This window comes from Mangifera indica, chromosome 8 (genome assembly GCF_011075055.1).
Source record: "Mangifera indica cultivar Alphonso chromosome 8, CATAS_Mindica_2.1, whole genome shotgun sequence".
Classification (NCBI taxonomy): domain Eukaryota; kingdom Viridiplantae; phylum Streptophyta; class Magnoliopsida; order Sapindales; family Anacardiaceae; genus Mangifera; species Mangifera indica.
In genome coordinates, this window is record NC_058144.1 from 8816987 (window position 1) to 8830219 (window position 13233).

At 31.8% G+C, this 13233-nt stretch overlaps 2 protein-coding genes across 4 annotated transcripts; both read left to right on the forward strand.

Annotated features, from left to right (window-relative positions):
* Nucleotides 1-4935: 4935 nt before the first annotated feature.
* Nucleotides 4936-5615, forward strand: LOC123224495 (glutaredoxin-C5-like). Its single transcript, XM_044648177.1, has one exon. It carries the CDS (start codon nt 5023-5025, stop codon nt 5398-5400), a length of 378 nt encoding a protein of 125 aa, XP_044504112.1. The 5' UTR covers nt 4936-5022; the 3' UTR covers nt 5401-5615.
* A 2847-nt stretch (nt 5616-8462) lies between these two features.
* LOC123224146 (membrane-anchored ubiquitin-fold protein 4) lies at nt 8463-12371 on the forward strand. Of its 3 annotated transcripts, none has more exons than XM_044647699.1 (4): nt 8463-8749; nt 9196-9422; nt 11636-11806; nt 11979-12371. In XM_044647699.1, the coding sequence occupies exons 2-4, from the start codon at nt 9293-9295 to the stop codon at nt 12032-12034; spliced, it is 357 nt and encodes a 118-aa protein (XP_044503634.1). In that variant the 5' UTR covers nt 8463-8749; nt 9196-9292; the 3' UTR covers nt 12035-12371. The 3 variants fall into 3 exon arrangements, with proteins under 3 accessions (XP_044503634.1, XP_044503637.1, XP_044503635.1); XM_044647702.1 differs by having other exon boundaries at nt 8483-8749; nt 9157-9422; XM_044647700.1 differs by having other exon boundaries at nt 8484-8749; nt 9176-9422.
* The last annotated feature ends 862 nt before the right edge of the window (nt 12372-13233 follow it).

The window sequence follows — 13233 nt, forward strand, 5'->3', positions numbered from 1 at the left end:
AATCCCTCCCATTTAATTTCAAAATCAAAAACGACAAAGAAAGCAGTGAGTCAGCTGTGGTGTGACGTTAGCTTCAGAAACAAAAGCTAGAAAAGCCGTCATGTCGCCGTTTGCTTTCGGGGAAGAGCCATGATAAACTGAGGTTGGCCACAAGTTAAAAAGGTGTGTGTTGAGTCAGACATCGTTACAAAAGCTTCACCCAACCAACACTCAATTTTTGGTCAAGCACCTGGGAGCCCACTAGTAGGAGACCAACACCATTCTCTTAATTAATTCTTTCTTTTATTTAATTTAATTAAATATATCCTCATTTTGTTTTTTTTAAATATATTTTCAATTAATTATTGTTATTAGCCCATTATGTGATGAATCTTTGTCCCCAAAATTTTACGGAATTTGCCATTGGTTTCTATTGGACCAAACAAGGACCAACATTTTTACCTTTGACAATATTCTCTTCTGTCTTCTTTCTGTCTTGTCAATTACACTATACTCAATGCACGTGTCATCTTCCAATGCAAAAAATTAAATTCGCAAAAATCATTTCTAATAATCAAGATTAAAGCTAAATTACACACTGATATTATAATAATTATTCCTTTAATATGGGAATTAGTTCAAAAAATTAAGAGAAAACAACCAATTCGATTCACCAATCTATTACAAAACCACCGACAACATAATTATGTAAACGAACTAACATCATTAATTAAGTTGAGGCTCCCAACCTGAAATTGGTCTGCCATCATGAAGCATAATAAGGACTGACACACACACAGTGAAGTGTTTCTGTGTGACCAAATTTTGATTATTCAAAATTAAACCACATTAGCTGATTACCTAAGCTAAGCACATCTCACCGGCTTTTCGCGGCAACATGTTCTTAGGTTCCCCCTTTACCTTTTTCCAACACCATTTTCTCTCTGTGTTGGCCATTTAACTTCATCGGCTTTACCACATGCTCTCACTATATATATATTTTATTATTATATCAAAGATATACGAGAGTTCAATTTACAAAATCGGGCTTTTATTATATATATAATTAAAATCATTACAAACGAGAATGAGAATAAATATATTTTGACTGATTCTTTTTATATTGAATTATCTTCAAAAGTTTTGAATTATTATAAATAGGATTTTAATACTTGATAAATATTTTATTATTTTTTTAATGAGAATGAGAAAAGAAAAATACTGAGAATTTTTCTTATAGGGAAGGGACAAAAATTCCCATCATTTTCATATTAAAGATAGGATAGGGATGAAAAATGTTTCTCCTACGGAGACGAAAATGAGAATTAAGGTTTTTAACCTTTACCTACCCCATTGCCAACTTTAATCGTGCAATAGTTTTAACTGAATGAGTTGTTTGTTTATTGATGGATTATTATTTCCATGGAATGGTCACATTACATCATGAAATTTTACTTTTGGTCAAAATATCCTCTAAAATTCATCATGAAATTTTCTGATTTAATAAAAAAGTAAAGATAAACCATGATAGTAAAGCAATGAATTAATAAAGTCAGGGAGGTGAGAGAGTAGAAAGAAAGAAAGAAATCTGGCAGGCAGTGGTGCAGTGACAGTATAAACCCAACAACCATATGAAGTTCTTTTCTGGGCAAATATAATCTGTCTGTTTCAAAACAAAAACATGAACCTGCATATTCTGCATATCCCTCTTCTTCACATTTGCGAAAAGAAGAAAGAAGGAACATCCCGTACAAACTTATTTCATCTGAATTTTTACAGTTCCAAATGGAACTGAAAAAACAAATATGCTTTCAGGAAAACAGAGATATATTGGAATAAATTTGAGTTGGGTTTAGAATGGGCATATGTCTGTCAAATGGGGAGACAAATAAAATAAAATCTTCAAAGTTTAATCCATATTATATACCGTTAATAATTATAAGATGCCAAAAGGATAAGATAACAATATTCCTTCAGCTTTTAAAATATGTTCTAAGATCAAACCGTCCGAATCCGAAAGCCGATTCAGAATTCTTTTTTGTTATCAACATGGGATTGGCCGGGGCCCTATTACAAATTCTGGATCATCTTTGCTTTTTTTTTTTTTAGCCAAAAGAATTATTCCCATACAAGATTTAATGTATTCTCAAATTTTTATTAGTAAAGTTTTGAAAACCAAAATACTTATTTATTTATTAAATTTTATAATTAGTATCAGAGATAATAATGTTATTTACTGATTTTATTTAAAGAAAAAAATTTATATATTTTTTTTACTTTAGTTTTGAAAACTGGTAATTTTTCTCTAATTTAATTTTAAAAAGTTACTTTTTCATTCTTACCATCTAGAGTTTCTATATTTTAGGGTTAATAGTCGCTCTCCTCAAAGTTCAAAATATTATATTTATACTCTCAAAAATATATTCTCTCTTTTTGATGACCTTTCTTTTTGACAATTCACTCTAGTGCGTCATTAACCTTATTACCGATATGTTCTCCCTCTGTCCTTGGTAGTTTTCACATCGAGAAACCATCAATGATGGAGATAGTGAGAAAGTCAGTTGACAGTTAGAATAGAAATGATTGTTGAAGGAGGAGAAAAAAATTCTAAGAGAAAAAAGTAATTTTTCAAACTTTACATGAAAAAAATGTGATAAAATTTTATTTTAAATATTTTTAGTTAAATAACGTTTTTATTCTTAACATCATTTGAAAATTTTAATAAAAAAGTGAATTTTTGAGTTTTTAAAACTTTATAAATAAAAATTTAGAATAAGCCAAATTTTTGGTGAGAATAAGTATTTTAGACTCTATATATATATATATGGCCAACGGACTATGTCCCACCCAAGGATTACAGTTTTTCCAAGTATCTTCCTTTAACTTTGAAAATTCTAAATATCCACCTATGAACAGTTAAATTTAATGGAAGTCTAACCTCTTAAAATTTTATCTCTTTTCCCCCCCTAAACTTTAAAAAATAAATTTTTTTTCCTAACCTAAGTTTTAAAAAATAACAGTTTCCCCCTAAGGTTTGGTTTTCAGATCTCTGACACCAAATCTGGCGCCATTGTCGGTCTTTTATCCTTCTTGAAGCTTCTTCTCTCTCTGATGGTCTCTCTCCACCCATTTGGACGTACAATCGATGTCGAATGAGGCTTAAAAGATGACGGGAGATGAAGACGAAGCTCTTCGTCTTCATTCGTCTTCCCAGACGAAGACGACATCTTTGTCTTCGTTTAGGAAGACAAACGAAGATGAAGAGTTTTGCTTCCCCGACGAAGCTCTCCATCTTTCAGAAGAAGATCGACACCGAATGGACGTCCAAATAGGTGGAGAGAGACCGCCAGAGGAAGAGGAAGCTTCGGAAGGGATAGATGGCCGACAATGTTGTTGGATTTAGCGCGGAGATTTGTAAACCAAATCCTATAAAGAAATTGTTATTTTTTAAAACTTCGGTTGAAGAAAAATTTATAGTTTTCAAAGTTTATGAGAGGAAAAAAAGATTATATTTTAGTTTATTTTTAATATTATAGATAAAATGATGATTTTACCTTTACTACTGTTAAATTTAACTGTTTATAGATGGGTATTTGAGATTTTCAAAATTAAAGGGGGAAACGTGAGAAAACAACAACCCTTGGGTGGGAAATAGTCCTTTGGAATTCTGAGGTACTAAATAAATTCGATGTAGTGGCTGACTGATATTAAATTCGTGGTGGATGGGTCCAATTACAAGAAGCTAAATATGCGCATGAATGTCACGTCAAAAATAGAAACAAAGGCCTATGGCCACGTTTCTCCCTTCAAATTTTATGATCATCTTGGCCTTCCTCCGACCATAATGGACGCATGCAGCCGTCTATTTACTATTAACTCTCTTCTGACGAAGCATGTGGCTGTGCTTCATGTCTCTCCTCCCTCTCCACTTATAATATTCCTTCTTATACATCATTATTTACTTTCTATTGTTCGCCCTTTCCAGATTGATCTCAATCACATAAAATAGATGTAATTTTAGATTTTAGATCTATTAATTCAAATAAATTAAAAGTGTAAATTTGAAATATTATTAAAGAGTATTTGAACTTAGAGATGTCAATTTTCAGTATAACTCGTTAACTCAATACGAAACAAAAAATAAAATTAGAATTAAGTTTTTTTTACACAAAATTTATTTCGAATCAATCCGATATAATTTAAAATTAAATCAGATAGTGTTAAGATTGATACAAAAATAACCTGAATTAACTTGAATATATAAAAAATTATTACCGTACTAGATTTTGTTAATGACAAATTATAGAATTATTGAAGGACAATATTAATGGTGGTTGAATCTTTATATATTATATATATTTTATTTTTATATACTTGTAATTACTCATATTATTTTTTATTAAAATATTATATTATATTATTCGATAATAAAAATATAATTCAATTAGTAAGATTATTAATTAATATTAAAAGTTTTAGTACGTAATTTTTAAACCATTTGTAATAAAAAGAATATATTATTATATGTTTTATTATAGTAGATTCCAGTGATTTAGTGAATAAATAAAAACGTTAAAAAATATTTAAGAAAATAAAAATAATAGATAATTTTAAGTTAATCTGGGTATGATAAATCAATTTGAATACTAAAAGATTTGATTAAGGTTAAAATTTTTTAATATAATTCTAATTTAAATCGAATTAAAATTAAAAATTTCTTAAATTGATACATACCAACATGACCAAATGGCTTAAAAGTGAGAAATCTAATTGAATTCTTACACTGTTGTTCTTTGGAATCCTTTTACTAAAGCTGCAACTATTTGGAAGGCAAATTTAGTGGGTGTTGTTATTTACATAAACAACCTTATGAATATATATTATATAGGCTAGAGTCCTTTTTCTCGTATGGTCACCTCTATAAGTATCAACTAAACCCTGTTTGTTCATCTCTCTCACTCCAAACTTCACCAACGGAAAGCTTAACTTTCTTTACATCTTTTCTTGTTGAATCACCCTTTGCATTTCTTTTTGTTTGTGGAAATGCATTACCAGACCGAGTCATTGAGTTCATATGTTCCACCGAGAACAGTGGGTGGCGACCCATTGGAGCGCATAGAGAGGCTGGCGTCAGAGAATGCGGTGGTGATCTTCAGCATGAGCTCTTGCTGCATGTGCCACGCCATCAAGCGACTGTTTAGCGGCATGGGTGTGAATCCGACTGTGCACGAGCTGGATGAGGACCCGAGAGGCAAAGAGATGGAGAAGGCTCTCATGAGGCTTCTGGGTGGTTCCTCTTCTTCCGTCCCTGTTGTGTTCATCGGCGGGAAGCTTGTGGGTGCCATGGACACAGTCATGGCCTCTCATATTAATGGCACTCTTGTGCCTCTTCTCAAAGAAGCTGGCGCACTTTGGCTTTGATCATCCTCATAATTCATCTTCTCCAATAACACAATTCCAACAAACGGCAAAAAAAAAAAAAAAAGACTCATATAGGAAACTACAGAGGAAGAGGAGTTGATTATTTCTCCCCGTTTTGCTTTCTGTTTTCTCCTGTGCAGATCTCCTGAAAGAAATGTATTTGCTCCCTCCTCTGTATAATCATAGATAGAATTATAAATCTTTTCTTGCTATCTTTTTTAAATAATCTTCTCTCCAGTTTAAAATTGTGATTCTTGGATGAGTCAGAAGCAGAATTACATCAATTGCATAGGCTTTAATTATTATTTACGTGCACAGGTAAAAAAGAAAGGTGATAAAAGAATCCCATTTAACGAAGTTTAATTTTTTACCATAAAGACAGCCAAACTTTCTTGTTTGCAAGTGAAAGGAATTTTCTTTCTCACCTAACTGTACTGTGGAAACTAGCTAGCCTTTAACAACTCAGTTTTTGCCAGCCGGTAAGAATCAATTTCTGGTTCTGCGCCGGAAACTTCGCCGAATTAATCCCCGCGATGATATGTTTGTTCAGTGGATGCCGCGAGATCCGGTTATGGTACTCCTGATCGCCGCCCACTCTCGTACATTATTACATCCATCGAGAACCGCCAACTTTAAACTAGTCCCTCCAGATGAGCTATGAACGGTCGGTGATTAGATCTGAAGCTTGTTTGTAGTCCTTTCACCATCTGAGTGACGTTCTGTCCGTACAGAATGGTCCACCCCATTTGATTTAACACGTGTGATTCCGGAAGTGGCATCGTGACTCTGAGTAGCCACGTAGAAAAAAAATTCCGCATAAAGAGGAATGCTATCGCCCTACCAATTTGCTTAAGCCAATGAACTTATTGCTACCCCATGCCCGTAACATCCCAAAATTACAATTCAATAAATATTAAAAATTTAAACTCTTACATAAAACTATGAATGTCGAGAAAAGATAAATCAAAAAAAGAAAGAGAAAAAACGACTAACTTGAGATAATATCGAAAAAGAGAAAAATAAATTTTAAGATAAAAAATATAATATTTCAAAGTCTTTTAACCGTTTTCTTATTTAATAATTCACGAGTAAGAATTTAAGTTTTTAATATTTTATAAATATTAATTTAAGAATACAATAAACCTTAGTGGGAATAATTTTTTTGACCGTTTGCTTATTTTATGTGTATGATTCCTCTTGCTTTTATAATTAGAATAATATTGTTGCGAAAAAAAGTTAATATTAATAAATTAATCTGTCAATGGTTTAATTATTTATTTTATTTATAATATAAAATTATTAAAATAAAAAAAAGAAAGAGATAATGAAACTTTAATTTGTTAGAATCAGTTAATAAAAAAAAAACTTTGGATAAATATAAGTTATCTGATTAATGTGTAAGCTTATCATGGGCACGATTCTCTTGAATAAATCAAAAGAAAATTCAATTATTAGGAGATGGCCTTTGGACCTTCCAAAAGATTTCTTTAATTGGAATATTCTTATGTTTTGATTATTATCAAATAAACCCTAACCGAAAGTCTATGTATCTTTTACATTTTTGAATGTTGCATCGAGCACCCGCATATGCATTATAATATGGACATTGGACTAAATTGCATTTTCCCACCAAGGCTTGGCCTAAAATATTTTTTTACCCTTAGTTGGGACATATAATACTTTCCCATTCAAAATCAAATTATACTTTAAAAACCAATGATATAAGGGTAAAATAATAATTTTATTATTAAATAATTTTGAAAAAAATTGTTAGATACAAATATAGTAAAACATGATAATTGAACCTTTAAAACCGTTCAAAACCTTGTAAATCAATCTTTGAAATATTTTCAAATTCTATAAATTTTGAAATTACGATTTGACCTTAATGATTATAATATAATATATACACTCATAATTGCTTATATTCTATTTAATTATTTGGGGATGTCACTATCATTTTTAAAACTATTGGTGAATACATAATAACACAAACATATATCCAGAAGCTCTTCAAACCTTTTCCGAATGTTTAATAATCCCCTAAAAATTAAAAAAAATATTTTTAAAAATTAAATTTATCCATAATATATAATTATATGATAAAAACAACTCTATCTAATTTGAATATTTAGAAGATTATTTTTAATTTTTGTTAATTTAGAATTATATAATGATTTGAAAAATGAAATAGTAGGGATATAATAGTATTTTTATTTCTTAATAATATAGTTATTTTATTAATAAAGTTTAATTTTGAACGGAAAAGTATTATTTATACTCACTAGGGGTGAAAAAGAGTTTTTAACGCAAAACCTTGGGTGGGACAATGTAATTTACTGTAAAATAGGTATAAAGTATGTGTTCACACAAATTCAGAGCACCGAATTGATTAAAATAATATGTCCGGGCAGCATTAGGGCCCAAAAACCCTTTTGGGCCTGTAGCCTATTTTAGATTAATAAATACCCAATTGAATTGGCCCGAACCAAGAGTACATCTTAAAATAATTTACAATTAATGGTTTTATTATATTAATTAAACAATGATATTTTTTAATTCGAAGAATCTCATTCGAATTAAAGTATTTAATTAAAACTGAATCAAATATATGAAACAGTTAAAACCTTAGGGCAATGACTAGTGTCATTTAAACAACATGTGGGGTTTGCCGGTGGCAACATTTGAACCATTTCAATTTAATGTAATATTATATTTATATATTTTTAATATATTTATATTGATAGATTGATAATATATTATTATTTAATTAAATATTATTTTATTTTTAATTTAAATTTATTTAATACACCTATATAAATTATATATTAAAAAAATATATATATGCAAAATCTATGTCACCGACCACATAGATTTCTGCCATTAATCTTGGTCAAAGTCTTTTGTTGTTTCAATTTCAAAACAGCCAATATTAGATCACCAGGTAGCAGGAAAAGACACGCTTGGTCTCATAATTGGTTTCTGTACATATGGATGCAGTGGACTTTGCAACAGAGAAACAAAACTCCTTTATTACAAAGTCATTCACCGGCAAAGCAACTGCACCAGGTCGTGAGTTTCTGGGCTATTTACTGACAAGATTCGGTCTGAAATCTTACCCACTCTCTTTAATAAACTTGATAAGAACGAAACAGAACAAATTCAAACCAAATAAAATCTCAAAACAAAATAAATAAATTAAGAAGAAAAAAGGGTAAACGTAATCTCCTGCCAACATAATCACGCACGCGGAACACGGTAATCGGGGTATAAGTAATTTAGGGTTTCTTAAGATTCACAACTCCGAAACCTTTTGATTCTGTTGTTCACTCTGTGTTGTCTTCTAAAGGTAACTTTCTTTAAAAAAAAAAAAAATTAAATTTTGTTTTATGCTTAGCTTAGTAATTGTTGACAGTTTTCTTTTTTTGGGCCTTCAAATGTTATGTTTTGATTCTAATTGATTTCAGCCATTATGTTTTCGCTGTTTTTTCACGATGAACTATTCGGTGGTTGGTTTGTTAGTTAGCCGTTGTTGAGTATCCCGTTTTCTTTGCTTAAGTATTAACTTAAAGTCGTCGGTTTGAGATTGTGGTTTGTTTTTGCTTTGTCGCGTTTTCTTTGAATCAAACAGTCTATTATTTTGTTTGATTGGAGTTTGTTGGGGAATTTCCTGATTTGTAAAGAAGTGTTTTGGCATACCAGTGTCTTGACATGATTTTTTTATTAGTTTCTTGCATTTTAATGGGGCACAAACAGGGTGCTGACATGATTGTAGATTTGGGTTGAATTGGATAGGGATTCTTGTGGTGGATTGTTTGCTGATTCTTTTGAAGTTGAAGGCCGTGGATAGGGTTCTTGTTGAGGGTTTTGTATTGGTAGTGAAAGTGGTGAAATGCCGGAGGACGACCTGGTAGAGCTGAAGTTTCGGTTGTATGATGGATCAGATATTGGTCCGTTTCATTACTCACCAACCTCAACTGTAGCCGTGCTGAAAGAAAGAATATTTTCGGAGTGGCCCAAAGGTTAAAATTTAATATTGTGTTTGATAGTCTGATGAATTTAATTTTGGTCTTAGGTTTCTATAGTAATCTGATTTGTGATAAAAATTTCACATGATTGGTAATAATTAGGGTTTATTTTTTTTTGCATATTTGCCTACTTGCTATGGGCATAATAAAGAGGCTTATCAAGAACTTTTTTATCTGATTTATTTATAATTGTGTGTACTTTCTTGACAAGGTTAAATGAAGCATACTGTGATTGGGGTTGGGCCTTAGCATAATTGGAAATCTATTGAGTAATCTGTATTGTAATAGTTTTGTATTATCGATGAAACATTTGTAAACTCCATGTGCTCCTTAATAGCCTGCCTTATAAGAAGCATGTGATTGGTAATGCTTATCTGTGCTTCTTGTTTTACGTGCCTTTCAATCATTCAATGGATAAAAAACTTAGATGTCAAATAAATAGATTGAGATTGGGAACAAGAAAGTTTTACTGCTGATTACCTTTAAACGAGTTGTTTTTCCTTGTAACAGTCATTGATTATCAGGTCCTTGTAACAGTCATTGATTATCAGGTCCACTCTTTCAAACTTGACAATCAATCTCTTCGTCTGCCCATCGTTTGTACATATTTTACCGGATTACTCCTGACTGGCATTGCCTTTGTCTTTAATTCCACATGATGAAGCCGTCAGAGCTGTTTTCCTTTTATCTTAACCTCTTAAGGAATTATCCATGCTTCTTGTGGATGCAATTACTTCCAATATTGTCCATCTGGCCACTCTTACTTATACGATCATTTTTGCCTTAACCAGACTCCATTTTAAGTCTATCAAAAAGCAGTTCTAACCATTGTGCACCTCGCTTTTATGTGGTTCTATCATGCTTCTGTTTTTTGTACTTCATAGATGCCTAATTTGTTCGAGTGATCTTAGAATTCTAGTTTATGATGTGATTCGCATAATGCTGAAGGCACCATAGGGACATACAAATGGATAGTTACAGTTTTCCTATTTATATTTTTGGTTGCATTTTTTTGTTCTACATAAGAAGTTTAGTTCTGGATTTTGTTTATATGTTCCTTTTTTGGACTGAATGAACGTGTATATGAAGTCATAATCATTATTTATTCTTCTGAACTTATTGCACTGAAATATCACTGCACTGGCAAACTGAATGTCCTTGCCACCCTCTTTTTATTATTTTGATTTTACAAAGTAGCATGCAGTCAACTCTATGACATGGTGTATATGAACAATCTGTCCTCTTTGTAATAACAACTATAAATTTTTTCCATCTACAAGAGCAAAGCCTATTTCATGTAAATTTTATAATTGATTTGGAGTCCATGGCTTGCATGGAAAATGTTATTTTCTAGTTGGGAGCTTGAGAACATGGTCCCAGCCCAGGGGGGCTTTTGAATTCTGTGTAATAAGCAGCACTTTACACATACCTCTGTTCTTGGCTTCTTGGATGCACTTGCTTTTCTTTTTGGTGGTTCAATACCCTTTTGGTGATTTTTGGCTCTTTGGTATTTTGTAAGGTCTGTAGACCTTTTGTTATGAGTTTTGGGCCAGTTGATTAGTAATTTGATTGCATTGATAGTTTAGTTGGTCATTTGTGGTATCACAACCTTGTGTTCCCTGTCTGTAACCTTGTGTTCCCTGTCTGTAACCTTGTGTTCCCTGTCTGTAACCTTGTGTTCCAGTTAACTTCAAGGGCCATCTTTTTGGATGAGTGATTTGCCTCATATACCTTAAACTGATTGATGATGGTTTGGTCAAATGGTGATTAGGCTAAATTTAATATCAATTTGCTATCTTATTACAGAACTTCGTGATTATGCATTGTAAAACAGAATATTTTAAGATTTCTGAACCACAACTAGAGGGTCTAAACCTAAGTAAGCATGTCAGATAATAACAGTTTGATAAGGTAGTTTTGGTTGATTTTTTGTGCTTCCAGCACTTTGTGAAAAACTCAGTTATTTTGTTATTGCAACTCCTTGCACTGAGAATTTTCGGATTTGTTTTACCTATAACATAATGTAGCCAGTCCATAGTCTTATTTATGCCTTTTGGCTTTTAATAATCTTATTTGCAAGCAAGAGTAAGAGATTGGCTTATGAAGCAGTAGTGATATTGGTTTTCCACTTTAATTTCCAACTGTTTCTGATTTCTGATTATTGATTTTTTTAACTAAGATGGTTCTAATATTCTGACTTTTATTAGACAAGAAGATTGTACCCAAGGCTGCCAATGATATCAAGTTAATTAACGCTGGAAAAATTTTGGAAAACAATAAGACTGTTGGCCAGTGTAGAGCACCATTTAATGACCTTCCAAAAGGGGCTATCACGATGCATGTTGTCGTGCAGCCTCCATTAACAAAAGCAAAAACAGGTAATTCCATGTATTCATTGTGCTAATGCTCCTGCCAGTTAAATTTTTGTTTCATTGCTTGTATTTCTGCCTGGTGCTCTTCGGAATGTTGCATGAGCCTTATGCAAATTTAAACCCTGAAGTAGTTTTGTGTAATTATTGTGCCAATGGTCCTATTTGTTTGTCTATACAGAGAAGAAAGTGGATGAAGCGCCAAAGAAAAATGTTTGTTCATGTACCATATTGTAAGAGAGTTGCTGTTTATTCAAGGCCAAGCTTTTGAGAGGATGATGGGATTTGCCGGAAACACCTTGCCCATGGAAACACAATAATTTGTAAAACAATGTTATCCGAAGTTGTATGTGTTTGTTCGAGGGCATTCCTGTGTAACAGAGCATGACGGTGATCATGTATGTGTTTGCTAGCTGTATCCATTTTTTATTTTTAATTTGACAAAGCTTTTGAGCTCGATATTCATAAGGGTATTGTTGTAGTGTCTCTGTAAGCTCTGATCTCCCCTTTCCGCATTGACCATAACATTTCTGAAATGGTATAATCTTCTGGCAATATGCCATTGTGCTTCTAATGAGTGTGTTGAATGGTTGATGAAGCATGATGCACACAATCTGTTTTGTGAGGATATAAAAAGCAGCACTCACGCGATTAAAGTCAGCTGCATCCTGGAAGGATTGTTTGGATGTATTAATTTGATGCTGTTATTTAAATTATAACTGACAGATTTCTCACCAGTCAGTTTGAATTGTAACCGGAGTAAGTCCGATCACTTGGTTTGAGTTCAGTATGAATAGAAAATGGTTCAATTAGAGTTCAATTCGAGTTTAGAGTTGTTTGAATAAAATATGATTTAGTTTAATTCAATTTAAATTCATAGCTCAAAATAATGGTTAGAATTTGTAGTTGAATTTCATTTGAATAAATGATTTAAATTCATGACTTGAATTTATAGTTCATTGATAAAAGTTAAAACGATGTTATTTCAATTAATTATTAGGCAAAACCACCAATTCGAGGTGAACTGAGTTACGAGGTGAACTGAGTTACGAGGTGAACTGAGTTACAAATTTAAACTAGTGATTTAAATTATAAATTTTAGTTGAATAAAATCATAGATTTAAATTGAATTGAACCGAATACGGCCTAACTCTGTTTGGTTTAAAAAAAGAGTCAATTTTTTTATTTGAATTTGTTTTAAATTTGAATTGAATTAATTCACGTTAAATTAGACTGAATCGAACTGAATTGATTTTCAAGACCAAACCAACTTGGTTCGGTTTTAGCCTTTAAGCTACAATCCTTTGATACAAGTTGGTAAAGCAGAGTCATGGTTAAGCTTTTCTGGTCTGGTAAATCCGGATTACGAATGACAGACAAGATCACATTGTCCGAATATGAATTTAAGTTCTGTTTCAAAGAAAAACATTTTCACT

Excerpts from the sequence above, each read along its gene's own strand:
- LOC123224495 (XM_044648177.1), top strand. The coding sequence starts at position 5,023 with ATGCATTACCAGACCGAGTCATTGAGTTCATATGTTCCACCGAGAACA.
- LOC123224146 (XM_044647699.1), top strand. The coding sequence starts at position 9,293 with ATGCCGGAGGACGACCTGGTAGAGCTGAAGTTTCGGTTGTATGATGGA. Across the intron at positions 9,423-11,635 it reads ATTTTCGGAGTGGCCCAAAG|ACAAGAAGATTGTACCCAAG; the intron begins GTTAAAATTTAA and ends GACTTTTATTAG. Across the intron at positions 11,807-11,978 it reads ATTAACAAAAGCAAAAACAG|AGAAGAAAGTGGATGAAGCG; the intron begins GTAATTCCATGT and ends TTGTCTATACAG.